The following is a 27,842-nucleotide window of genomic DNA, read 5'->3' as shown; positions in this document are numbered from 1 at the left end:
CAGAAGGAAAAACACCCAGAATTTTTTCACTGACTCTCCCAATTTTTAGATGTTATCCCAAATGCTTTCTGCTGTTTTTAAACAGGCGAGCAGACCAAACAAAACACATCTGCTAGCCAACAATCTGGAATCACTATTCAGGAGCCAGCAATAATGTCTTGCCTTTTTAAGCATCTCTTTAAAAAGAAAAAAGAAAAAGGAAAGCATTTGCCAGGTAGCAGCACATCTCTTTAAGCCCTAGCCTAGGGGCAGTGTTTGAGAGACAGAAAAATGTTCATTCCTTCAGGTAGACCAGGCCTTCTTCCCTCTGCCCTGGTGGGAGGGGTAGAGAGATAGGAAAGCAAAATGAGTTGACAGACTCATTCCAAGCTCCCCTGCTGGGAATGCACGAGGAGGGAGCTGGGGTGCCCAGGAACCTCTCCTCCTTGGGGGAGGGTGCACACACTCACCTTTGCATTTACCTCGATGCACCACACTCAGGGTCGGGTCTCGGCACTTGGCTCGCTGGTACTCACACATGGACTCGTAGGACCTGCCATCAGAGGCGCAGATGGGTTTGGGTTGAGTCCTGGAGCAGTGGAGGTTGCACTGAGGGTCACGGTCACTTATTAGAAACTAGGTTGGAAAAAAGTGAAAGGGCACAGAGGTTACTTTTGCAAGAAAAGTAGGGGCGAGTCCATGACTTACAACAGTACTGGTTTGCCTTTAGAAAGTGAGTCCCGAATAAAATCAAATAAAACCCTGAAGGTGAAGGGAAAAGAGCAGCCACAAAGTCTCACCAAGGAAGGCATCCTCTATGCATCATAAGAACAATAATGTCTAACAATTACTGACTATTAATGGGCACTGTGCCAAGTAATTCACATCCATGATCTCAGTCCTCAAAACCTATGAAATAGTCACTCTTTATTCTGTAGACAAGAAAACTGAAGCCCAGAGATGTAACTTGCCCAGTGTCACATAGCTATAAGCAGTGGAGACTGAATTAGAATCTAAATGTGTCAGAAGTAAAATCAAAGCTTTACCCTCTAGGCTGTCCAGCCTCTCCATCCACACAGATGGCCATGCAGCCTCTATTTGGGTACATCCTCAAATCAGGAACACACCATAAATCTCCCAATTCCATCTCTGGAAAGTTTTATTTATTAGATGGTAGTGAGCTCCAAATCTATCATCCCTCCCATTTTTGCCCACCTCTCTCTGGCAGAATACAAGTCAAATAATTTTCTGTGAGAAACAGATTTCCCGATTTTTAAAATAACAATAATAATCAGCTTGGAAAATGCTAAGCAGATTTTTTTGGTGCAGGACTTCTCAGACAACTCTGATACATTCTTATGCATTGTGAACTTCCAAGATGCATAGTAAATTAAAGATATCTACAAATTATTTGCTACTCCTCCCATTTAGCTATGGAGTCTAATTTCCTCTCCCTTAAATCTAGACTGGTTTCAGGAACTTGCTTGACCAAGAAAATGCTATGGAAGTGGTGTCTTGGGACTTCAAAGTTAGGCTATACAAAGCCTTGCAGCTCCTTCCTGGGCCTCTTATAATACCTATTCTTGGGGAAACCAGTGCCATGTAAGAAGCCTAACAACCCTGAGACCACCATACTATGAGGAAACCCAAGTTAACATCTGTCAAAACTATGTGGAGAGAGAAATGCCCAACCAACCCAGACACAGAAACATTGAGTGAAGAATCCTTCAGGTGAGTCTAGCCCCAGCTGTCATCTAATTGTGCCTCACAGAGATGAAAATAAATGGCTGCATGAAAACCACCCAGCTGAGCCCAGTTAACCCACAGAACTGAGAAAGATTATAATAATAAATTGCTTTAAGTCTTTAAGTTTTGTGGTAGTTTGTTATGCAACAATCAACCAGATCAAGGGGCATATACAATGAAGCAGCTTCCAAAGTTACTTAACCATGAACTGCTATATCAGGGAACCCCCTGGTAACAACAACAGAATGCAGTTGGAGAAGAAAAATTGGGCCATTACAACCCATGAGCTTCTGTTCCATAACACGATTAGACTGTATGGGCCTTGAGACCTGGATCCACTCTTATCCACTCCTGTATAGTGGAGCTCTGGGCACACAGAACAAGGCTCCATCAGACTAGGCTGAGGGAATAAATGTCCCACAATAATGAATGGCAATGTCATGAGCACACATCAGGCCATCGGTAATGGTAGAGTTGATTATGTAATCACGCCAAGCTCATAGAGGTTTTGGGAAGGTATGAATGCAAACTCTGTCTCAGATGTATTTATGGGTCCTTTGCATGAAGCAAATAGATGGGAACTTGTTGACCCTTTTCCAGAGCCGCAGAGAAAGTTTCAGAGGTAGTCCCACACCCGTCAGGGACTACTGGAAATACACACACCACACTGGCCAAATTCAAAGAGGGCCTGAGCCTGTCCATAAATCCACAGACCACCTCCCAGCTATAAAACCAGTCTCCCCTGAGGCCTGGACCTCATGCCTGGCTGCTGGCTGCCTAGCACAGGGACAGAGCAGCTGAGGGCTGAAGCCACTGCACTGGCCTTGTCCAAATGAACAGTGAAATTAAGCTTTCTCTTCAGATCCCTTGGGCTCCCATGCACTCACAGGTGGGATCTGAATCTTGCCCAGGGCCCAGGGGCAACTATCTGGATAGTGTCGCATGAGCACAGCATTTGATTGAGTCCAGTGCTCAGGGGTAAAAATAAATAACACAGATCATCATCTCCAGAGGAAGCTCACTGCCTCCAGGACTACCCCATGGAGGAGGGGTGAGCTGGCAGGGGAAGTGGGAGAGAACAGCATTGTCCACGGGCACTGGATCCCCAGCCTCAATCCCCCTTGAGTTGCCCCTGCTTTAAACCCAAGAGTGGTATGTCCCACTGCTCAGGGACCCTCCATCGTCTCTCAGCCCTGGTGAGAATCAGACCCGGGGGCCCCTCTCTGGCCCTCTGCTGTCTCTTCCCTGCTCACCCTTGTTCCCTGATGGTGGGGCATAGGGGCCTGCTTCCAATTTCTCAAATGAGTTACCTCCAGGCCCTCAGCCACGCTGCTCCTTCTCCATTCCCTCCCACCCTACTTCGGATTCTGGCGCAGACCGCCTCTTCTTGGAGGCCCTCCCTGACTCTCCCAGGTGAGGATGATCTCCCATAATACCCTCTCACACTTCATTTTTCCTTCATGGCTCTTCACACAGTTTGTAATGATGAATTCATTGGTGTGATTTGGTTAACAATGGAATCCCCAACTCTGAGCTCCATGCACAGGGACAGAGCAGCTGAGGGCTGAAGAGAATAATGTCTGCTTTGCCTGTGAAACCCTCCCCCTGGCATCTAGCACAATTCTGGGGCCTTCCGTTACTCGTGGGAGGAGTGCAGCCCTATAGCAGCATCTCCCGCATGGCATTACCTCAACACCGGCCAGTGGGACGTGACAGGCCTGGCCTCCCAGGCTCCTGCCACCCCTGGGGATCCCTGGGGCCACCCCTTATGCCTCCATGCTTTGAGCTTGCCCTTCTCCTCAGCCATGTTCTCCCATCCCACTTCTGCAATACATGTGGGCAGAGGTGGCCCAGAATCTGCCATCTTCACTCCACCCCAGAACAAGAGCTCTCATCAGGAGCATCTCATGCTGGGCCTGACCTGCCTAGAGGACAGGGCTGTCTCACATGGATGCTCAGCATCTGGTGTCTGGCACACACAGTAGGTGCTTGGTCAATAGGTTTCAACTTTGTGAAGCTGTTTTTGCAAGTGGACCAGTGTTTCTGCTTGTTATAATGAAACACAGTGGGGCCTAGTGATTAGAAGCATGGCTCTGGAGCCCAGTCATGGGTGTCAATCCCAGCACCAGCACTCACATGCTGTTTAATCTTGGGAACATTGCCTAGCTTCTCTGGGCTTTTGGTTTTCTCATCTGTATAATGAGAGTAGTAACAAACCTTGCCTCATAGGGTCATGTGAAGATTGAATTATTAACGTATCCTAAGTCACGTATAAGTTCTTGGTCATCTTATTTCTTTGGAATTCAAGTGAGCGGGGCACGGCTTAAGAGAACACACAGAAAAATGGAGAGGAAGACAAAGTTTCTTTTCAAACCCACTGAGGTTGCCTCGTTGCCCACACTGCAGCTCATGGGACAGGAGAGCTGCCAGCGTCCCTGTGAAGTTGAACAGCAGGCCAAAAAATTGGTTTGAAAATGGATTGCTCTATGCCAAGAGAGAGGCCACAGCAGCTATGCCAGAGACCAGCTTCCTAACAAGGGGAGCACTCTGTCTGCAAACAGACAGGTTAAAGAGCTTCAGAGGCCCCACCCTTCCCAACACACAGAGATCATTCTCCGTTTCAGAAGAGCTCCCAAAATATTCCTGTCTAGAAATTAATGGTCCCTGAGGCCAAATAAAAAATTCAGAGACAGTGTGTTGTCATTGACAATCTTCAATTGACTATGGGGTCTCACTTTCATCTGTTTTAGGAACTGTGTGTATTTGTGATTGTTTTTACACACACACACACACACACACACACACACATGCACACACACAAAGCGCTATAAAAAGGAGCTTTAACTAGCTTTAACTACCTTATTAAGATAAGTTCACCCAAACCTCCAGGGCCCCAAAGGGATTACTCTGTGTCCACAGACACTGAGGACGAGGTAACCATCCAGTTCGTTCCTTCTTCTGTTCCTCTGCTCTGTACTCAATACGTGATCACCAACAGTGAGCCCAACACTAGCAGCCTGGAAAGCAACACGTAACCAACACGGTCCCCGCTCTCAGTGAGCTTACCATCTAGGGTAGAGACAAGGAGCATGTTAACAGTACACCATGGAGCTATTAAGATAGAGGCTATTAAGATTAAGAAAAGACTTAATCCAAGAGACTCTGGAACTCTCCAAAGCCACACAGTCCAGCAGAACTTCTCACGATGATGGACATGTTCTGTATCTGTGCCGTCCAATACAGCAGCCACAAACCACATGTGGCTATTAAGCACTGCAATGTAGCTAATGCAACTGGGAAACCAAACATTTAGTTATGTTTAATTTTAGTTAATTTAAGTTTAAATGACCACATGTGGCTAGTGGCGGTAGCAACAGCCCAGTTATAAAGTAAACAAACCAAGAGGGGAAGAGAGAGGAGGGAGCGTAGTCCTCAATCAAATTTTTCTCAGTTGAGCCAGATGAAGATTGATTGGACTAACAAAAAAAAAGAAGCTGATCCTAAGAATAATTTCTACATTTTGAAATTAGACAGTATGTTAGGCTATTCTTGCATTGCTATAAAGCAATACCCGAGGCCAGGTATAGTGGCTCTTACCTATAATCCCAGCACTTTGAGAGGTCAAGGAGGGAGGATTGCTTGAGTTCAAGAGTCAAGACCAGCCTGGGCAACATAAATAGACCCTGTCTCTACAAAATGTTTTAAAATTAGCCAGGCATAGAAGTGCATGCCCGTGGCCCTAGTTACTTGGCAGGCTGAGATGAGAAGATCACTTGAGCTGGGAGGTGAAAGCTGCAGTGAGCCATGATGGTACCACTGTACTCCAGTCTGGGTGACAGAAAGGGAATGGAAGGAGAGGAGAGGGGAGGGAGGGGAGGGGACAGAAAAAAGAAAGAAAAGAAAAGAGAGGGAAAGACAGAAAAGAAAAGGCCAGGGGTGGTGGCTCACACCTGTAATCCCAGCATTTTGGGAGGCTGAGGCAGGTGGATCACGAGGTTAAGAGATCCAAACCATCTTGAACAACATGATGAAACCCGGACTCTACTAAAATACAAGAATTAGCTGGGTGTGGTCCACCTGTAGTCCCAGCTACTTGGGAGGCTGAGGCAAGAGAATCACTTGAACCCAGGAGGCAGATGTTGCAGTGAGCCAAGATCGCGCCACTGCACTCCAGCCTGGTGACAGAGCAAGACTCTGTCTCAAAAAAAAAAAAAAAAGATAGAAAAGAAAAGAGAAGAGGCTGGGTGTGGTGGCTCAAGCCTGTAATCCCAGCACTTTGGGAGGCCAAGGCGGGTGGATCACGAGGTCAAGAGATCGAGACCATCCTGGTCAACATGGTGAAACCCCATCTCTACTAAAAATACAAAAAAAAAATTAGCTGGGCACGGTGGCACGTGCCTGTAATCCCAGCTACTCAGGAGGCTGAGGCAGGAGAATTGCCTGAACCCAGGAGGCGGAAGTTGCAGTGAGCCGAGATTGCGCCATTGCACTCCAGCTTGGGTAACGAGAGTGAAACTCCTTCTCAAAAAAAAAAGAGAAGAGAAGAAAGGGAGAGAGGGAAGGAAGGAAAGAAGGAAGGAAGAAAGGGAAGGAAGGAGGGAGGGAGAGAGGGAGGGAGGGAGGGAGGGAGGGAGGGAGGGAGGGAGGGAGGGAGGGAAGGAGGGATGGAGGGAAGGCCTGAGACTGGGTAATTTATTTAAAAAAGAGATTTAAATTGTTCATCTTTCTGTAGACTATACAAGAAACATAACACTGGCATTTGCTTTACTTCTGGGGAGGCCTCAGGGAGATTTTACTGAGGGCAGAAGGTGAAGCAGGAGCTTGCATGTCACATGGCAAAAGCAGAAGCAACAGGGATTGGGGTGGGGAATGTCACGCACTTAACCAGGCCTCACAAGTACTCACTATTGCAAGGACAGCACCAAGCCATGAGGGATGCACCACCATGACCAAAATACCTCCCACCAGGCCCTACCTCCAACACTGGGGATTACATTTCAACATGAGATTTGGGTGAGGACAAATTTCCAAACTATAGCAGATAGAAAATCAATTCACTATTTATGCCTCAACAACCAGGATATTTCAGGAGTTTGGAGTTGCTCTGGAGCAATCATGGTTGGTGGAAATCTGCGGGGGGGCGGCTGGGCAAAGGCAAACTATCTCTCCAACAAGCCAAACACTGACCCATTTCCTTTTAGGGGGGAATAGTATTTTTACAGAAATCTTCACATACATTCCTTTCCTTCTTCCTAACCAAAGGACAGTAAAAACAAAATAATAATGTTAAATATGATTGCATAATACAGAAACCAAACAAAAGGACCTGGGATAATTGTATATCTGCAGTTGTCTCTCTCACGCATTCTCCTTGCGGGGTGAATGACTCCAAACATTTTGTGTTTTGTTCACATTTGTAAAGTAGGACAGATACTTGATATACACATAAACAAATTATTTTTCCTGTTGAAAAATAAGCTACTGATTGGGGGCTGCCTCTGCTATGGAGGAGATCAGGGTAGATGAAATCAATTTTGGACCAACTATCCCCTCCATCTCAAATGCACACATGCTGATTCTTCCCCTTCAGTCTCCAGCAGAGTAGAATGCAAACTCTGCCACAGCTTTTGCTCAGGGAGACCACCCCAATACCACAAGCTGTGTTAGGTTTGACTGACTGCCAAGTTTCCATGACAATATAGGGAATAAAAGAGCCAGCCTAAGGTTCCATCTGCAAGAAGATGTTTAATTCTTTATAATATATAGCTGTTCTCACAGTCTTAACGTCCACCTGTTAGTATCATGCTGACTTAACCAATATCTAAAATCTAAACAGGCATTTTTCTAGTAATATGTGTACCTCTATATTTTTCCCGGGTGTAGAGGAGGAGACAGCAGTCATACTAAACAACTAGGTCAGCGGTCTATCCACTGGATTTGGGAGAGTGAAGTCCACAATTTGGAGTAGCAAGTGACATTTCTCTCTGCGATATCATACTCAAAAATCACTGGCCAAACTCAAATGAATTTTAGGTTTTCCTTTAATAAATTCATATGTAACACAGCTTCAAGTACTCACTTTCAACCTTTTTGCTTCACCTATCTATTGGAACAAAACAAATCACCCCTAAACTTAGCAGCTTCAAACAACAATTTATAATTCTGCGGGTTGCCTAGGCTCAGCTGGAGGTTCTTCTGCCCCACATGGTATCACCTGAAGTAACAGATTTGACTGCATTGAGTTGGGAGCTTGGCTGGAGCTCTGTCCTGTCCAAGCCATGAAGACTTCATTAGTCCTTTATCTTTTGCCTGGCTGTTTGATTCTGTGCAACCAACCTTCCTCCCCCATCCTTACCCCTAATTCAAGTTCAAATTCTACATTGTCACTGAAGTTATTCTAAAAAGCAAATACTTCCATATTTTAAACCCCACCATTGGCTTCCTTGGCACTCCTGCTGCACTGTGTTTATACTTCTATCAAAACCCTCAACATACTGCATTATCCTTTATCTATTTACATATCTATAAAAGATTGTTTGAGGAATGAATAAATGGATATCAAACCTTACCTAAAATATATCACAAAGAAGTAGCTCCTTTTTCTGTCATGTACTGTGAAAAGAAATATTCTTTGTCCAACTACCACGAACAGATTAAAGCTCTCAACTGTATAGTGATTAAAGGTATTTGTTCTCCTCTCTTTTTTTAAAAAGAACACCTATCCCTTAGATAGTAAAAGCTACATATTAAACATGGTATTTCTTCCTTGGATTAAAAGAAAGAAAAAAATCTCTAACTTAAGAGAATGTACCGGTATGGCTTAGATAGTACCCATATATCACTAAATCATCATGGAATTCATTCCCAATGAACCTGGCCTTTGCCTCCAGGAAGCCTTTCCAACACCCCGGAGATGAAATCAATTTTGGATCATCTCGCCCATAATTCAGGCAGTATCTGAGACCCTAGATTGATAAGTCTGAAATGAATATATATCAAGGTAGAAAATGCTCACAATTTAACAGCCAATGTGATTAGCACTCTAGTTTTTCTGGCAACTACCATAGGCATGCCCTTGAGTAAGAACAATAGCCAGATGGGAAAAAAAATTATGAATAAGTCAATTTTTTGACACCCTAAATTCATTTTTCTACAGACTCAACATTGCAAATAATGATGAGTTTTCTCCACCTGCAGATGCTCAATCTCCAAATGCCTATTTGGACGGAAAGGAAAGGAGAACAATCCCTACATGTGTGTCTGCTGGGTGGTAACAGGCAGGGCAGAAACCACAGCCTAGCTCTGCAGCTGGGCTGTGCACACACCGGGCCCTTTCCCTGGAATGTGCTTCCACCTCATCAACTCCAACTCCAGGGCAAACGCTGCTGCCTTGGGGCATCTGACCTCCAAAACAGGTTGGGATCCCTGTGATGAGCCCCCAGAACACCCACTATGGTCCACTGTGACCTGTGCCATAATTGTGATTAAAATGGCTCACGTTTCTTGTCCATGCCCCTCCAGTGGGCTGTAAGCTCCCTGAGGGCAGAAACCAAGATCCGAGTGTGACACTGCTGCATCCCCAGTGCCCAAAGAGGCATTTGATAAATACAGATGGCTTGAATGACTGAGGAGAACATAGAGGCGGAGCAAGGTTAAGTCAGTAAGTGGCAGAGCACTCCTGTAAGTCTGACTCTCACAGCCCAGATTCTTTCTCCTACACCACGCTGGCTTCCTCAATGTAGGGATGTCAGATGCTATACCCCAGATGCCACTGAGTGGTGGAAAGGGCTTTGTGGTCAGGTCTGGCACCAGTGGTTGGGGTCTCTAGTGGTGGCCCCCAGGAGAACAGAAGAAGAGAAGAGCACCGGAAGCAAAGAGAGCTTTCCCAAGGGAGGGGATATTTTTCTATCTTGTTTGTAAATCACAGTCCAGCTCAAGTTTTTAGAACTGAAGTACTAAAAAGCATTTCTGGGAGGTAAACCTCCCAGGAAGGGGGGAAAATTCACTCTTGAAGCCAATGCCTGGAACATAAAGCGGAGAATCACATTCCAGACGTCTAGCTGCGGCTTAGCCGCTTGCTCTCCAACCAGGGACCATTCACCTCTCGCCACACCCTTCACCATCTGCAAGACTGGACTTGGGCCTTCTTCTCTGGGGCCTGCATCTTTGGGAATTGAGAGTGGTTTCCCATTAGAACATCACTCACACACCTACAATCAAATTCGTCATCTGCATTAAAAATCCACATCCCTACATCTGCCAGCTCACTCTCACCCTTCCCTGACCTCATGACCATTGCATTTACACAGGTGCAAAGAAGGGCCTCGACCTGCTGGCTTCAGAGTGGGGCTCGGTGAAGATGGAGGAGGGAAGATAAGGGAGGTCAAAGGGAGAGGCCTTGCAGCAACAGCAGCATCTGCTCTTCCTCCCCACACCTCCGCGACAGAGCTTGACAGCAGCCCGCCCGATTAAAGGGCTTTTCACGCTGCTGAGGGAAAGCAGACACCCCCCTCCAGCTGTTGGGCAGCTGGAGCCACTTCTGTTGTTTTAGCCAGGAGAGGCCTGACCTTTGTCACCCCACCACCACCCCTCCCCAAGGGAGGAATTTAGCGGTCACTTCACCCCATCCACCCAACTTCCCTCCTCCACTGTGCCCCCCCGCCCCCAGGCAGCCACAGGGATGGTAGGCCAGGGCCCAGGGCCCAGGGGAGAAGGCTGTCTTACACCAGGTCCCACTGTGTGGGAGGGCAGGAGGGAGGAGGACCCACGGGTTTGACAAAGCAGCTGAGACCCTGCATCTAAAGAGACCAAAGAGGATCGAGTTAACGTACACACTCCCAACCCACGCAGACCCTGTCTGCAATCCCAAACCCATGCTCCTTGTCAGTCTTTTAGAAAGGCAGGTGCATATAAAGTGAGGGTTAGGACCCAAGTCATTAAATTTCCAAATAAATAAAGCATTATTCTAAGTGAAAGAAGCCAGACTCAAAAAGTTACATACTATATAATTCCATTTATGTGACATCCTGGAAAAGGCCGAACCAAAGTGATAGAAATTGGATTAATGATTACTAGGGACTGGCAGTAAGAAGAGAAGCAGGAGACAATGTTTGTGGGTGTGGCAAATCTGTTAGAATTCAGGAAAGTATACACCTAAAAGGGGTCAACTGTAGCCCATGTAAATTATACCTCAATAAACAAACAAGATAAAAACAACAAACACAAAACTAAAAAAGTAAAAATCCAAAGAATGTTTGCTTTGAAGGGCACATCAAACCCCCCATAGGCACTCAGAGAAGTTTCTGGTGATTTCTCCGCCCACCCCCTTTAATACAAGCCACCATGCTAGGTGCATTGAGGGTTATGAAAATAAACAAGAACACAGGCCCTGCCCCTACAAGCTGATCTAGTTGCAAAGACTGACATGTGAACGTATCTCCACCGGGGCTGCATTTTTGAAACCAGGAAGCAAAGCCTAAGTCACAAACAAACAGATAGGGTATGGTAAATGGGATGCCAGAAAATCCAAGATGTGAGATGGCCACAGCAAGCTCGTAGGAAGAGAAAGAGAGGAAAGGAGAAGGAGGGAGGAAGGACACAGAAGCATCCACTCGGCAAAGACTCACTGAGCACCTATTATGCTCCAGGGCTCTGCTGAGTGCTAGACAGACCAGCTGACCCTGTGTTCTGTGGGGCTAGAAGAAGAGGTAAATTCAGACTGAAGTGATTCAGGAGGATTTCTCAGGGAAGGGACCATAAACTGGATCTTAAAAGATTTTCACAAGTAGGGAGGGATGTCAAAAGGACACACTAAGCAAATCACAACAGGTACACCTAAGTAGATAAGCAAAGTAATTTCAAGACAGAGTTTAGAAATTACAGTTCATAGAAGTCAGCCCCTAGGGCCAGGTTGGGGAGAGATCATAGCGGGCCTTGAAAACTCTCAGCTGTCTTTGGTGTTTTGTTTTGTTTAAAAAAAAAAAAAAACAACTGAAAGCCAATGAAAGAAGTAAACACAAGATCAGACCTGAGCTTTGGAAATCTTTGGCAAAGGTATGAGATACAACAGAGAGGACACTTAGGCGGTCATTACACTTGAATAAGACAGTAGTGGGGATGGAAAAGAAGGGGCATATTTGGGCCAACGACATGGCTGGGTGTCCTGGGTAATAACTGTGGCTACACTGTAGGTGATGAGCCTAGCAAACCCATCAGCGGCCCCCAAGAGCTACAACCTAATCACAGGCAAATGTGAGTTTCTGAGTCCAACACTAGGCATCTATATGCATGCTGCCTCTTCCTGCAAGCTGGTTATCCCAGGCTGAAAAGCAAATGCACCAGGTGGAATCTGGACCAAGTGGATGAAATAAGAACATCAAGAACAAATCCTATCACTGTCTTACCGAATAGGGTTACTAGGGTTACTGCCCAGGGAGATCAGTGGGCTTCATCACTGCCCTACAGGAATTCCACAAGGCTAGGAAGGGCAGGGCAGGATGCCACAAGCATGCATCCTGGTGAGAAAGGAGGAGAAAGAAGGAAAGTGGAGAGCAAAATACTCCTTTGCATGAGTGGAGTCCTACAGCTTAAATGTCCTTTAGGTTTCGGTCCTCCTTGATCACCAACAGGGCATCAAGCCTTTTACTCAGAGGTGGAATGCATTTATTTTTCTTCTGCTTGTGCACACACACCCCTGCCCTGCCATTAAATACTAGCCAACAGAACTAGGGAAGCAGGGGCTGGAGAAAGTCACATGCCCGTTCCCTGTCCTCATCCCTCAAAGTCTGACACCAGCACAAATAAAAACTCCTCTCACTCCAAATCAAATAAACAGAGAGCTCTCCAGGACCCAGGATCCAGATTGCTTAAATCCTCTCAGCCCACGAGCATTGAGGGAAAAAAATAGAGATTAAGCTGATGGCATTAACAAGGAGTCACAAAATGGTCTCATACTTGGGGTGCATCCAAGAGACCATGGATTATAAGAGAGGACTTAGACTTGTGGAGGTGCAAAGGCAAAGAGGACAAGGAAGTTTCTTCACACCTATTTGGTTCTAAGTGTTCCGCCCGTCCTCCCAATGACACACACAACTGATAGGAAGCATTTGTTAAATCAGGACCATCTCTCCACCTGGCAGAAACAATTTATTCAGCCAAGGCTAGTAGCTCCTTACAAGGTTATCCTGCAAGCTCCCATGAGCTGTGACCAGCAACATGCTCTCAGTTTTCACTGAGCAATACTAAGAACACAAATATCTAGCATGTCACTGAGCCTGCTGCCTTGTGGCAGGGAGGCCCGGACACTCCTGTGCCACCTGACCCTGGGCCACTATCCTCTGCTCATCATCACTGTTAGCATTTTGCACCCAGTGATATGTGAGATGTGTTTTACCACCGGGGAACTGAGGGAGATGTTCTGGGGGGAGTGGGGAAGATGGCTGGGGTTAATCTCAATACAACTGGGTGCTGGGCAGTGACAGAACCCTCCTGGTTGGAAAGACAAGCTCCCCAAAATAGATAGAATTGTTTTTGCAAGAGATTTGGGGAGATTTAGGGCAAAGTGGGAGATGCAGAAGCTAAAGGGGCCTTTAAAAGATTCAAGTTCCCCTTGAGAGATTCTGGGCACTCGCAGAGCTAGATGACAGAGAGAAACAGAAACGAGGCAGGTCCTTCTCCCCACCTCTGCATGAAGCCCATCCCTGCTCTGGCACCTTTGAACCAGCAGCTTTGGCAGCAGTGGAAGATAGTCCCACTCCCCTGGACCTGGGTGTCACCATCAGCACAGCCAGCAATAAGCATCCTTTGGGCAAAGGGGAAATTACAACTTTTTTGTGGAAGTTGGCACTACAAAGTAGGGACTAAGTGGAGTTACTGTTTTAGCAGATGAGGGTCTTAGAATCATTGTAATTTGGGAGTGAGCGTGAATGTGGCACCATTATGTAATCACAGACAGAAGAGACCCTGGAAATGCCAGTATTAAGAGTAGACGCTAAGGGGAGAGTGGGTCCCTTTAGTAGACTCTGAGGTTCCAAACAGGCAGACTCAAACTTAGGAAGAACTTGCAAAGGCCAGTGGTAGATCCAGAGATTGATTTTCCAAAAAGGTGACACTGGAACTGGCTCTGAGACAAAATGCCTCAGTGATAATGGTTTGGCTATTTCCCCAACCAAATCTCATCTTGAATTGTAGCTCCCATAATCCCCACATGTGGTAGGAGGGACCCTCTGGGAAGTAATTGAATCATGGGGGGCAGGTTTTTCCCATGCTATTCTCATGATAGTGAATAAGTCTCACAAGATCTGATGGTTTTAGAAAGGGCAGTTCTCCGGTACATGCTCTCCTGCCTGATGCTATGTAAGATGTGACTCTGCTCTTCCTTTGCCTTCCACCATGATTGTAAGACCTCCCGGCCCTGCTAAACTGTGAGTCTACGAAACCTCTTTCCTTTATAAATGACCCAGTCTTGCCTATGTCTTTATTAACAGTGTGAGAACAGACTAACACACTCAGTAACTCACAATGTGGCTGAAATGAAGCTAACTTGGCCCAGAGTCAGGTGGAAAGTTTGAAAGGGGTAGGAGTTGGATAGTGCTTTAAATAAAAGGGCTGATCAGCTGAACTTGTTCATGAGCTGAGGCATGTGTGTGTCCATCAGATGGACACAGGGACATGCATGCACACACTCTCACACTCAGAACAGCCTTTAGGAAGTCATTGTTTGGGGGCACAAATCACTAGCTCTTGTTCAAGAGTCTAGGGCCAAGAATGTGGAAGGAGAAAGCTGCCAGCTAAGTTATGTGCAAAAACAATAGCACTGGAAGTCTTTGTTTTCCTCCCCTCTGGATCTGCTCTGCACTGCCAGACATAAGCCCTTTGATATCAGGATATGTTCCCCAAAGGAGGTGAATGGAGTCCCCATCAGTGTCCTGTAAGAGACCGTCATGCCACCCACAGAAATCACGGACACTCCTAGTCCCTTCTACAATGGGCCAAATGGGCCAGGTGAGCCCCACCCAGCATGCTTCCTGCTCCATCCCCAATACAGCAACAGCCCAACAGCATCTTAAGGGGTAAGAAGCCCAAAAGCCACACTCCAGGCCTGAGCTGCTGAACCCACAAGACAGACTCTCCTCTTGGCTGGGTCTCCTTTCTCATCCTGCTGCAGAGCTGCCGCGAGCCCTCACGACACAACTACGTAGGATTCTTGGTGTTGTGGCTGTTCATTCTCTGACCTTAGAAAATATTTATCCACTTGCATACTGTGATTTTGCCACCTACTTTTCCCCTTATCAACATGAAGGGGCCCAAAACAGCCTCACCATAGCCCACCCACGGATAAAAGACTTCCACAGAAATTCTAAGCATAGCAGCATAGCGGGAAGAAGAGACAGAGTATTACGCTCTCCCAGCCCCCGGGGAGTATGTCATGGCTCTGTAATAACTAAATGGAGAACTAATATATTTCAGTGTCATAGGATTATTATGAAGGAAAATGTCATTTGAGTGACTGTTTCATTTGGGTGAAATCCTATGGCATACACGCAGGCCCATCTTCATTTCCACTTACACAGTGGAGAGATTTACACTGACAAGGGAGATAACAGGAAGAAATACTTCATCAACAGGAAGAAATACTTCATCCACAGCACTTGAGGAAATCCACTCCCTTACAGCACTAAGCCCTGGGAACGAAGCTGAGCAAGTGCAGACTAAAACAAACAGAAGAGGGGATCCCAGTCTCACCATGTCATCGAATTCTGCTGGGGCCGTTTGTGCTTAACTTGTGTGCTTCCTTTCGCTGCTATTTGAGATCCTGCTGTACTGACTGATGCCTGGCTTCAGATCACCAAACACATAAGCACATATGTGCACACATGTGAGCATGCGTGTGTGCACACCCCCAAACACACACACAAAGTGCTTTCAAAGTCACAGACAAAAGAGGAGAAGAAATAGCTTGGCCCATGTGGGACCACTGCTGGCGCTGTGAGACCATCTCAAGCTGAAAGTCCCCACTGCGTCTCTCGGACAAGGATTGATGACCACTGCCCAGGGCCCAGGCTCACATCTGACTTCACACAACTGTGTGGCTGTTCTGAGCAGGAGAGAAATCCTGTTGACCCAAACTGGGCCAAGGAAAAGTAAATAAAACCATGTCAAATTCTACAGGCAGGAACGGAAGATGGGTGGAAAACCAAAGCCAACCCACTCCTGAGGGAGAGAAAGAAGGGTGCGTCCGCATACTAACCCTTTCAGTTCCAGGGCAGAGTGAACATCTTTCCTTTAAGGATGAAAACCTGTATTTGACCACGAGGATCTTTTTCTGTTAGTACAGACACTTATAACCCTTACGTTCAGATTTCCTTCAAACGAGGGATTAGGCAAACTGAGAGGACCCTTGCCTCTGTCTGCACTTAGCAGATCCCATCTGTTGAGCAGTCCTGTAGAAACTAGATAGCAAGGGGTGGGTGGATCTACTCCCACAGAGCCTGCAGGGCACACCGAGCAAAGCCTGCACGCTCTCAAGGAATGGGAATTTCACAGGCTTTCTGATGCAAAGGATAGCACCCAAAAGACTCGGTACTAAAGATTTTTCGCCCAGCCTTCAAAGTGGTTCTCAAGACTTTTTACTGACCAGGGAGATGCTCACAATATAAAATTAACTAAAACCAAAGCATAATATCAAACATATATATAAATACACATACATATGATACATACTTATATGCATACATACATAAGTAATCTTCCACTCCAGAGAGAAAAAGATAAAGACAAAAAATAGGAACTATACCAAAATGTTAACAGTGGCTGTCTCTGAACGATAGGAATATAGGTTATAGATGCGTTTGGATTTTTTCTTAGCACTTTTCTTTAGTTTCGAAGTTTCCTACAATACACCCGTTCTAAAGGGATGAGAGCGAGGCACATACAGAATCCGAACAGATTGGCCGAGACCTGCCTTCAGCCAAGTTCCACACGAAGTTCTATTCCAAATTCTGCTGTCACCTCAAAAGCATCCAACGCCAGCCACCAATGGCCCACACAAGGCCAGGGAGTGGGCGGAGCTTGCCCAGACTGGCAGTGGGAGGGGAAGGGGGAAGGATGGCTTCTCGTCTTCTTGATCTCTGGAAGTCTGATGGGGTTTCCTGTCCCTCTGCATCACACCTACGGTCCTCAGAAGTTTGGCACAGAACAACTCAGTGTCCTTACTCCACAGCGTCATTAGCAATGCAGGCCCAGATACCCTCTCGGGCAGCGTCTACATGGGCAACAGCGTCCTCACCACATGGTCTCCCTCTTCAGCTCAGATGACATGGACAGGGAGTCTTCACCCTTCCCCATGATGCAGCTCTGAATCTCACCAGTTGGGATGAACTCTAACCTCCCAAGCCAAAGTGGTGCCGTGGTAGGGCCTGCCAGCAGCATTCAGCAGCCTGTCTAAGGCACACATGTAACTTGTATGGGCCCTCAGACTAGAAGGCGGTGAAGGGTGGTGATATATCAACTGGGCAAATAGGAGATATATGAAAATCACAGGACCGAAAATAAGACCTCATAGGACATGCAGCTCGAGCTTCAGGTAGGGGAGGGACAGGGAGGGACATCTGCTTTCCCATCATTCCTGAAAGATGCCCGTAGAACAAAACTCCCCTGGCATTTATTTTCTTGCAAAACAATTCAAAACCTGCTAGTGTAGTTTTATACACTAGCTGCACAACCTGCCACATTCATTCATTCCATAAATATCTACTAACGCCCCTCTAACATCAGCCACTGTGCTGGGCACGGAATCTGCAGGGAGGGGCAGACTGCTGTAGTTCCTGCCCCTCATGGTCTTGTGGGTGCAATCCCTGCTGTTCCTATTTCACATCCTCCTAGGTCCTTGGTACCCTTGAGCTACAGAGTCAGGTCTCAGGCGCAGACTTCAGAGTGGGGATACAGCAAAGCAGAACCACCCCTGTGCTGCCACCCACATGTCACAAGCTCTTTGGAGGAGGTTGTTCTTGGTCTGATTCACAACACAGGTGCCCCGTAAAAGGCAATTTCCTTCCTGACCTGATCTAGAAAAACATATCACCTCTAAAGAGACCCCAGCAAACTAGCTGGAAGAGGGGACTTGGGAGGCAACAGGCCAACTTCAGAAGTAGCTCAGCTAATCAGAGTACTTAGGCTAGGTTAAGGTACAGGGCTGACTGCCTCCCAATCAGCCTCTGAAAAGACGGCTGAGGGTGACTTGTGCTGGAGTGCTTGGTCTTGTATAAGAAACTATTTCTTCTAGGAAAAGCAGAAAAAGACAATTTTAAATTTTCTCCTTTTTATCTCAGTAGAGTACATCTCTCCAAGTTCTGATGCATTTAAAGGCATCTCTGAAGGAGAAACTTCAAGTAGAGGTTGCTTTACTTTAAACAGATTCTTCATGCCAGATCTAAGTCTTTTTGGGGTCTCTGTCTTCACCAGAAAACTTTCTTAAAAATTATATTTTAGTGCAGAGTTCCAAGAAAGAAGACTGCATTTATCTAAAACCTAGACTATAAAGTACCCAATTGCACTGCTGAAATTTTACAGCATTCTAAGAAGGAATTAGAGAGGAAGGAGTCGTAGTAGAATAGAAATAAGTTTCCAGAGGATTATTATTTATTGTATGCCTTCTATGTGCCAGGCACAGGACTAAGGATTTTAAATAAATTATTTTAATTGGTCCTGACAACCACCCAAGAGGTAATCTTCTGCATCCCACTTTCCAGATGGAAAAACTGAGACTCAGAAAAGTTGAGCAATTGCTCAAGGCCATATAGTCAGAACTCAAACCCAGACCTATGGTTCCATTATATGACAGCCAACAAGGCCCGAGGAACTGTGTGAACATCCAAAGGAGCTAAACCCCCAGCCCAGCCTTGCACTACATAAAGGCTCAGCATTTAAAAAATTGAGTCCAATGTTGTCATGTTTTTGCATAATTGAGTAAAGAAAATGTAGATTTCTAAGATCCTGCCACCGCTTTCTTACCTCCTCCCATCTATTCCCTTTAAAAGGAGAGGAATAGGACTAAACAAAGATGCTGAGTCTTTTACAGGCCATAACACCTGGATCCCAGCAGCAATTTGTCTAAGACCCAACACTTCTCCCCTGTGGTTCAGTTCTATGCCATCCTTCCTGCCCCACCTGGCTGGATTGGACACTGCTCTGTCTCTCTCCTGGGGAGCTGCTCTCTAACACAGCAGGATGAAAATATGAGGAACAAAAATTCAGAATCAATGTCATTCTAGTTCTGATGAGGGGGAAGGGGCTGTCCTCATGTATGCCTCGGTGGGTGGAGATGGATGCCAGACTAACTCAAAGTCAAGTCCTGGGCCAATGACAATACCCCAGTTGTCAATCAGGTGTGATGCTTTTAACAGAAACTAGATGTGAGCTTTCAATGGGACACAGCAAAGAAAGGGGTGCTGCTTGGGGAGGTCTTCTGTACTGGGCAGAAAATGCAAACGGCAGGGGGTAAAAACATGGACTTTCACTGAGACACACCTCGGATCCAGTCTTTGGTCCTTGGACCTTGGTCAAGATACTTACCTCTATGAGTCTCAGTTTTCTCATCTGTTAAGGCAGGAAAATATGGCAGTTACAGTATCAAAGGTATTCTGAGGATAAAAGATAGTTTGGCACATAAAAAGCGTTTATGTGCCAGCATAAATCTTAGATGTTACTACATTAATACTTTTATTATTGACTAAATCAGTTTTTTAAATTGCATTCCATGGTTTCAACATATTTTCACTGAAGTTAGCAAGGATTCTAGGTATTAGTTTGCAAACAAAGTCAAAGTTTGGATATTTTGTGAAACAGCCAATTTTCTGGCCAGGCGCAGTGGCTCATGCCTGTAATCCCAGCAATGTGGGAGGCCAAGGCGGGCAGATCACTTAAGGTCAAGAGTTTGAGGCCAGCCTGGCCAATATAGTGACACCCTTTCTCTCCTAAAAATACAAAAATAAGCCAGACATGGTGGCGCACACCTACAGTCCCAGCTACTCGGGAGGCTGAGACATGAGAATCACTTGAACCCAGGAGGCGGAAGTTGCAGCGAGCAGAGATCACACCATCAAACCGCAGCCTGGGCAACAGAGTAAGACTCTGTCTCACAAAAAAAAGGTTTTACATTTTTGTGGGTTCGTTTCTTTCTGATTTTATATTACAGTGATTTTCAAGCCACAGCTTGTAAAGAACCATGACAAAAAGAGGTGGAAGATATTTCAAATTTTAAATTCAAAGACAGTACAAATGTTACTAACTAGTGAAAAAAAGTCTCAGTTTTCAGAAGTAACAATAATGAATTTCAAAAATAATGAACACTTTAAATGGGAGAACGATGTTATTACAAGCCTACAGTTGCCATCCTGTTTCTGAAAATAAGTAAAATACTAGTATACTAAAGGTCTGCTTTTTGAGGTGTCATTTTTTTTGAGGTGCTTTTTTTATTTTTTTATTTTTTATTGGATTTTAGGTTTTGGGGTACATGAGCAGAGCATGCAAGACAGTTGCGTATACACCATGGAATATTATGCAGCAATCAGAAATGATGAGTTTGTGTCGTTTGAAAGGTCTGCTTTTTATTTAGACCTTTCCAAGAAGGGTCACTGGGTTGAAGTAAAAGAGTGAGATAAAAACTATTTTGTTAGGATGTATTCTTAAGAAAACTTTACCCTTTTTCGCCTGCACTTTCTGTGGGTAAAACTCAAAGAACCACATCAGTTTAAACTTTTGCTCTGCACCGCATAATGTATGTCACCCTACGTAAACTCATCATTAAAACTCTCTCAGTGGTCTGGCCTCTAAGGGTACAGTCTGATTTGAGGTAAGAAGAGTTCCATGTCTTCAAGAAATTTCAAAACTGCTGCCCTAAGCTGGTGTAGTCTTGCACAGCTTACGTCAGAATTGCTCAGAATGTCTCTTGGGTTTACAGAAGGTGACAGAAGAACTGCTGCCATCATCCCCAAAATACTTTCAGCCCTGCCAGAGCTGCCTTTGCTCTGCACCCCCTGCCTGCCCCATCACAGCTCCTGTAAGTGGTCACCAGGAAAAAGCCACACTGCCCTGCCAGCGTCTCTTCGTCTTCCGGCACAGGGGTTCCCGAAGCACAAGGGTCGGTCCCCAGGACCACAAAGCCGCCTTTGAATGAATAGAGCAGAGGCCGGCTGCGATATCAGAACAAAGACTGAATGTGCCTAATCCAGCCTTTGAGAGCAGGAGGAGAGGCTGCGCCTGTATGAACAATGCTGCATCTGAAGTCCAAGCCGCACCAAAAAGTTCCTCCGGCTCCCACTGACCCCATTCCTCCTGATGCCTTTGCGGTGGCTTTGTTCCTCACTTCCACCACTCCTTTCACTCAGCACAGCCTCCAGCCCCAGGGACAGCAGGAGGCATATGGGGCTGAGGGCGGTGTGGTAGCGAAGTCCTGGAAAGCCCCCTGAGCAGCGGAGAAAGCTCATCACCTGTGACTCAACTGGTCTTCCCGCCTCGCAGTCATGCATTCTACAGCAAAACACCAAGTTTACTATAAAGCTACTGTCCCCTTCCTGAGCCCTTCAGGAAGCGCTGCCTGTTAAGGGGCCATGCCTGTGGCTCCACCCATCTGCAGGCAAACCAAAGCACCCCACTGGTGGACTTGTGTTTTGTAAAACACGAAGGGTGGTGGTGAAGGGTGTTTCCATTCCTTTGAGCGCCCCTGGTAGAGGGTTGAGCAACAGTTTGGGTTCCCAGGAACAGGGTGGCAAAACCACTCTTTGGACTCCCAAAACAGGCAGATGCTCCATGGTTTTGGCCTTGGTGAGGCTGGTGTCCCACTCCCTGCGTGACACCTGCTCCACTTCTCATCCCAAGCCTTGAGGTACAGCCTAGCTCAAGCTGTGTCACGGGAGGGAAAAGTGAGGAAAGCCCCTGAGCCAGTGAAAACAATCAGAAGTAGAAAGGTAGATTCCAGCCAAAAATCTGTAGTCCTTTAACTGGACACTAAAGTGTGGCCATTTCTTTCTCTCCTTCCCCACACTGATTTCTCGGGAGAATCTTCTCTTATGTTTCATAATTGTCGTAAGACCTGGGACTGCCACAGTCTCTCTCAGCCGTCCTTTCTAAACTTCTAATGGCTCTCTAGAAATCCTTCCTTAAATCTAACCTAAACCCCTTATGCTGCAATTTAAGCTTATTTCCTGTTGATCAATTCAACAAATATTTCGTGAGTACTCATTAGAGGACTGACCCAGGGCCTGCTTTGGGCCCCCAAAGAACACGATCTAGCTGCTTCCTCCAAAAGCCAATGCTCTGGTGAAGAGAAAAGACCAACAAACAAGAGCCACTGGCCGCCTGTCATGGAATTGCCCAAGCGACTGCCAGCAAGTGGAGCTGAAGGTCTTGGAGAAGGAGGCAGCTGAGAAGAGTGCACAGAGGCAGTGGGACTCAGGCTGCCCCGGGAAGGATAAATAACATTTGGCCTCATGACTGAGACAAGGAAAGGTGCATCAGGCAGGGGAGCGCACCCTGAACAAAATGACCACGTGCACGCAGGGGATGGAGGAGACGCCCGTTTGGTGTCTGCCAAATGTCTGTGTGGAGGTGGGATGGCTCCCTCGAGACAGCCAGGCCTCAGTTCTGTGGCCCGGAAAGAACCGGTGGAAGCTTGGGTAGGAAAGTCACTCCATAAAACCGGTGTTTTCAGCTGCTTGTTCTGGCCACAGCGGGCCGAACAGAATGAAGGGAAAAGAGAATCAATGTGAAATGGACATCTAAGAGGCACTGGTGCAAATGCAAGCGTGAGGTGCTGACAGCAGCCTGGGCTGCCCTGTGGCAGTGGGGATGGAAAAGAAGAATCAGTACAGGAGAGGGTTTAAAGGAAGATTCTGGAAGCGGCTGTCACCACCTCTGGGTCCAGCCTACTTCAGTAAATGCAATGGAACTAGGTCACCTCCTGCATTCCCAGCTCCAGGCCAAGAGCAGCGTCAGGCACTGGGGGCAAATGGCCTTGAGGGGTGAGTCTCCTTGCCTGGGCAGCCAGCTTCAGAAGCCAATAGCTGGCCAGTCTCTCAAGGTCCTCCCTTGACAGAGCTTTTCTGAGGCCTAAACCCTGAGGCCCAGGAACTCCCACTTCCTGACCCTTATCTTGTGTACCCAGGGGCCCTTCCTCAGGCCTCCTACTACTGAAACCCCAGGCCAGTGACCTGGCCGATGTCATCTACCCAAGAAAGAGCAGCTGAAACTGACTAGGTGTTGTGCATCTGCACCCAGTCAGCTGCTAAGGGGAAAAGCAGGCCTGCCCCAAAGCCACAGTTTGGTTTAGGCAATTTAAACATAAGGTTGCACCAAAACGGACTCAGCTTCTGCTCACCCTCATGCCAAGGGCACACCCATCTGTCCTGAGCAATGTTTTTGGAACAAGGCAAGTGCCCCTACAGATCTCTCAAGTGAGGGGACCAAGCAGCTCACGGGCTGCTGGGATGGGCAGTGTGGTGGGACGGGCAGTGAGGTCCCTCAGTAACTTGCTGGAGGTGTGCAGAGGTGGAAAGGGTACTATCAGGGGTACAGTCATCGGGGACAGAGGGGTGAGAACAGAAGTGGGAACAGAACCGGGAATGATCCAGAAGCCAGGCAGCAGAAGCACGTGTGGATTTCCACAGCCCATCTCTGAAGTGGATATGGGGGTCGCAGCTGTTCCTCCAGTCACATCTCTATCTCCCTAGGGGAAGATCACCACAGATGTGGGGCTGAACTCTCAAGTCCTATACCAGACCCTACTTGCATCTCCAGAAAAGAGATTGATCCCAGGTTGTCCCAGACACCAGAAAGAGGTTTCCAAGTAAGAAGGCTTCTCTTTTCCTTCATCAGCCTGACGCCTCTGGTGCTGCCTCCTTCCATGTCTGACCAAGAAACAAGCCCCACAATCTGGCCAAACTCCCAATCACCAAAGGAAGCAGTTCCACCTGTGTTTAATCCAAAGCCAAGAAGCTCCTTAGTGAGTTGTACTTTTCCCAGGGTGATCCTATCCCTCCCTCCTTCTCTGGGGCTCAGATTCCCGAAGAAGCCTCCAAGATTCGATACTCTGTCTTCCCTGAGTCCCAGGCTTCCCTCTCACACAGCTTCCAGGACATCTCCCTAAAACACCTCATTATTTTGCAAAGCACTTGGTTTCTCAGGCACCTCTGTGGCAAAGTAGCACAATAGTTAACAGTTTGGCCTTTAGAACAGAGAGACCAGGATTTCAAATCCCAACTCTACCACTGACTTGCTGCGTGACCTTAGGCAAGTCACTAAACCTCTCTGAGCCTCAGCTTCTTCATCTATAAAATAAGAATGCCCATTCCATGGATTGGTCATGAGGAATAGTGTGACCTAGCCTGGCACACTATAAACACTTGATAAATGGTAGCTATGTTTATTAGGACTATTCCACAGCCCTCACGCTGAAATTGTTTGGGGGAGGAGATGGAGAATGGAAGGGAAAGGCTTCAGCAAAAAGGGTGCCTCCTTCCTCTTCCTTCCATAGTGGGTGATAGAGTCTCCAGGGACCTCTGATGTGGCAGATGCTGGACGGTCACTATAAAGACACGAGATGCCACCTCAGGAAGGTCTCTTCCTGTGCAACTTGCAAGACTATCACCCCTGGGGAGGTTCCTAGATCCTGGAAGAGACCTTCCTGAGAGATCAGGGCCCTCCAGAGAGTTTCACTCTAGTGTACAGAGACTTCCGGATGGCCATTCCTTCTCCAGAAAGGTATTTGTCCCGATCCAATATCCCAAGCATTCACAGCACCTAACAGCTGGGGGCTTGACCCACCCTTGGGAATTTATGACAAATGTAGAAAATAACATGCATAAGCAGAGGTGGCATCACATTTAATATATGCGTGCTTTAAGTACTCAGGCTTTGAAGGTATTAATAACGCTACTCAGATGGAGACATTCATTAGGCAAAATGGAGTTCAAAGAATTCTCCATTAATCTAGACTTTCTCCCAAATTGATATGTGAAGCAGCCTCTTCTTTCACTTGCACTCTGAAATAAAGTCCCAGGAAGCAGAAAAGGGCCCCCCAAAGAGCACCTCTAAATTAGGGCACAGAGAAACTCCAAAGCACCCAGCCACACCACACCAAGGATCAGGAAGATTCAGAGCCGGAAGCTTGCTGGAGTTTGCAAATCCAGCTATAAAGCTGTCTGGGCTGGGCCGGACCCTCACCCCTGGCTGGCTCTGGCTCTAGCCTTAAACACACTGAGCCTGGATAAACAAACAGGGGATTACACTGACCCAGACTATGAGGAGACTGCATTTTTGTCTTCTAAAAAATTTGCAATTTGCCAAGAAAAACCATCTCTGATTCAGACAAGGAAAATCTTGAAATAAATCAGAGCTGCACACAGGTCTGGTGCAGCCGAGGAAGCCTGCCTGCTTCCTGGAGGAGGAGGAGGAGGGCTAACTCAAGGTAAACCCAATCTCCTGCTTCCCAGCCTGGCAAGCCAATGACCAGCACCAGCCATCTGGGTGCCAGCCTGAAGTATTCAGATACACAGATCCTCCTCCACACCTGGACTTGGGCAAATCCCTTCTCCTCACTGGGCCTTAGATCTGAAGCTTCCTGGACTTCATTCAAGGCACCTTCTCTTTGGCAGGAATCACGCTGAATCCCTCCTTTCCCTACGTGCCCAGGTCCCCACTGCCTTCTCTTCCCTGCACTCAGCCCCGCATCCCCGTTTATTCCCCTTCTGCTTTCCTCAAGGGGTCCCTCTTAACTTCATGTTAAGAACACAAAGAAACTCGGATCCATTACCCCTGGAGGAGGTGACCTGAAAGTCCCTGCGGGATGCTCAGTCCTGCCAAGTACTTGGTTCAGAAGTGAGCGGTCAAGTACCAGGACCAGGCCCTGCTAGCCTCCCTTCAGAAAACCACAGCAATGGCTGGAGAAGTGTCGCCACCCCTCAAGCAATCCTGCACCTCCTCAGAGGTTTTCCTCCTACCTTTTGTTGTTGTGGCTGAGATGGAATCTGGTTCTGTCGTCCAAGCTGGAGTGCAGTGGTGCCATCTTGGCTCACGACAACTTCTGCCTCTGGGGCTCAGACAATCCTCCCCACTCAGCCTCCCTAGCAGCTGGGACCACAAGCACTCGCCACCATGCCCAGCTAGTTTTTTGTATTAGCCAGAGACAGGTTGGATAGAGACAGGTTTTCACCATGTTGCCCAGGCTGGTCTTGAGCTCCTGAACTCAAGCAATCTGCCCACTTCAGCCTCTCAAAGTTCTGGGATTACAGGTGTGAGTCACAGCGCCTGGCTCCTCCTGCCTTCTTATTTAGCCCTACTCTCTAACCTCCATCCCCTCACATTCTCAAGCCATTGTAAAGCTTTTCCTGTCCAGCACTTGTAGACCCCAGCACAGATAATGCTCAGAAGTTGATGACTTGCAAAACCAAACATAGAGCCTGAAACTTCAGAAGCCTCCTTGCATGCTGGAACAAGTGGAAGTCAGTCAGCATGTCACAAGTCATGTTCCACATATGTTACCTCAATAAATCCTTAGCTCTAGCTTTTGGCCTTGGAAGTTTAGCTTCTCTGTGCCTCAGTTGCCACATCTGTAAAATGATAATGGAACCCCCGCATAAGGATGTTCTAAGCAAAGTGAAGTCCAAATGAAGACACATAAAGAGTTTAGAACTGGGTCTGGCACGGGTTCAGTACTCAGTTAGTGCGAGCCATTGCCATCATCATCTTCTCCTTCACCATGTTCAGATTTTCACAGCAACCTATAAGCAATCCTGGGCAAATTAACTGAGGTTCAGAGAGGTCAAGTGATTTCCTCAAGGTCACCATGTAAAGAAGTGCTAAAGCATGGCTTTCCATGAGGTCTGCTGACACCATCTTTCCACCATTCCGCGCCCAATTATGGCTCTTTGGAGCCTATGTGCCATTTGGCTACAACCAGGAGCCAGGCAAGCTTCATCCCAGATGGGACCCCAATGAGGAGAGGAGAGCATGAGGGGAGGGACATGGTTTGTCAGCAATTTGACAGGACTGGTCAGAGGAGCTGACCACAGGACAGAAAGTGAGGTTCTGCTGCCACTGAAGAAAAGACCACTTGACCCTCTGCAGGGCCCCTAGGACCTGAGGCCACGAGAGAGAGAGGCACTTTAGCAGGAGAAGGAATCCAAACCTCTCCTGCATCTGCTGCCTGGCCCCTGAGCCCTAATTTTTCCACTTTCCCTTCCCCAGCTCTGAAAGTTGACAGGACTGGCAGTCTGTCGTGCCCCACGACCTAACCCAAAGCTTGAAGCAAAGAGGGTGGCTTAGTCCTCCCTGGCCCCTTGGCACCAAATCAAATGCAAAGATCCAGTCTAGCTGGCAGCAGCTGATTGATTGACCCTGGTATTGAGCCTTCTCCTTGCAAAACTTGCCAAAATCAGAACACAAATCAGAGATCTGAGTGGCTTAACTTCATCGCCACCCTCAGAATCTCCAACCAGGAAAATCCTACTTCTTGTTCTTCAAACAAAGTCGTCATCCAGGAAAGAACATAATTTGTGTCTGTTCCCTGGACATGCAACTCCCAGACTTTGTCAGGATTTTGGTAATACCAAGTCAGGAGCCAATTCAGGAAACTGGGGGAAAAAAAGGCTTCTGATATTAACCAGCTCCTTGGGCCTCGGTGACAGAGAGTTCCTGGGAGGAGCTGAGTAACTCTATTTCGGGGGGGTGGGTGGTAGAGCTAGGACTCCTCTCCAGGGTGTGCGCAGCCTTCTGCAGATGTGTCTGTCTTTCCTGGTGGTCTGAGGTACAAGCAGGAAACAGGATTTGATTTTCTGCTCTGCTCATTCTGATAAGAAAATTGGAAAAAGAACAACCTCTAACCTCCGATGAACTTTCTGGATGGAGACTACCTGGTCTCCAAGTTCCAGAGCCAGCAGCCCTGATAACACATCCTTCCATTCACTTCTTCCAGTGTTCAGTCACTCGGCCAACAAATATTTGAACCTACTATGTGCTCAGCACCGTTCTCAGCACCAGAGATGGAGACTCGGGGAGTAAGAGACACAAGCCTCAACCTCATGGGCTTTACATTTAAGGGAGTCAGGACAAGCACACACATAAAT

The 27,842-nt window shown here is 47.1% G+C and overlaps 1 protein-coding gene across 6 annotated transcripts in view; it reads right to left on the bottom strand.

The window, feature by feature from the left end:
* SMOC1 (SPARC related modular calcium binding 1) overlaps positions 1 to 27,842 on the bottom strand; it is a 158,068-nt gene that overhangs the window by 88,785 nt on the left and 41,441 nt on the right. For all 6 annotated transcript variants that reach the window (XM_035260837.3, XM_035260841.3, XM_035260835.3 and 3 more), the window contains exon 2: positions 450 to 615. In XM_035260837.3, coding sequence (XP_035116728.1) covers positions 450 to 615 — 166 coding nt within the window. The remainder of the gene's footprint in view (positions 1 to 449; positions 616 to 27,842) is intronic.

Source organism: Callithrix jacchus, chromosome 8 (genome assembly GCF_049354715.1).
Source record: "Callithrix jacchus isolate 240 chromosome 8, calJac240_pri, whole genome shotgun sequence".
Classification (NCBI taxonomy): Eukaryota; Metazoa; Chordata; class Mammalia; order Primates; family Cebidae; genus Callithrix; species Callithrix jacchus.
This window is presented reverse-complemented; position numbering and strand designations above follow the sequence as displayed.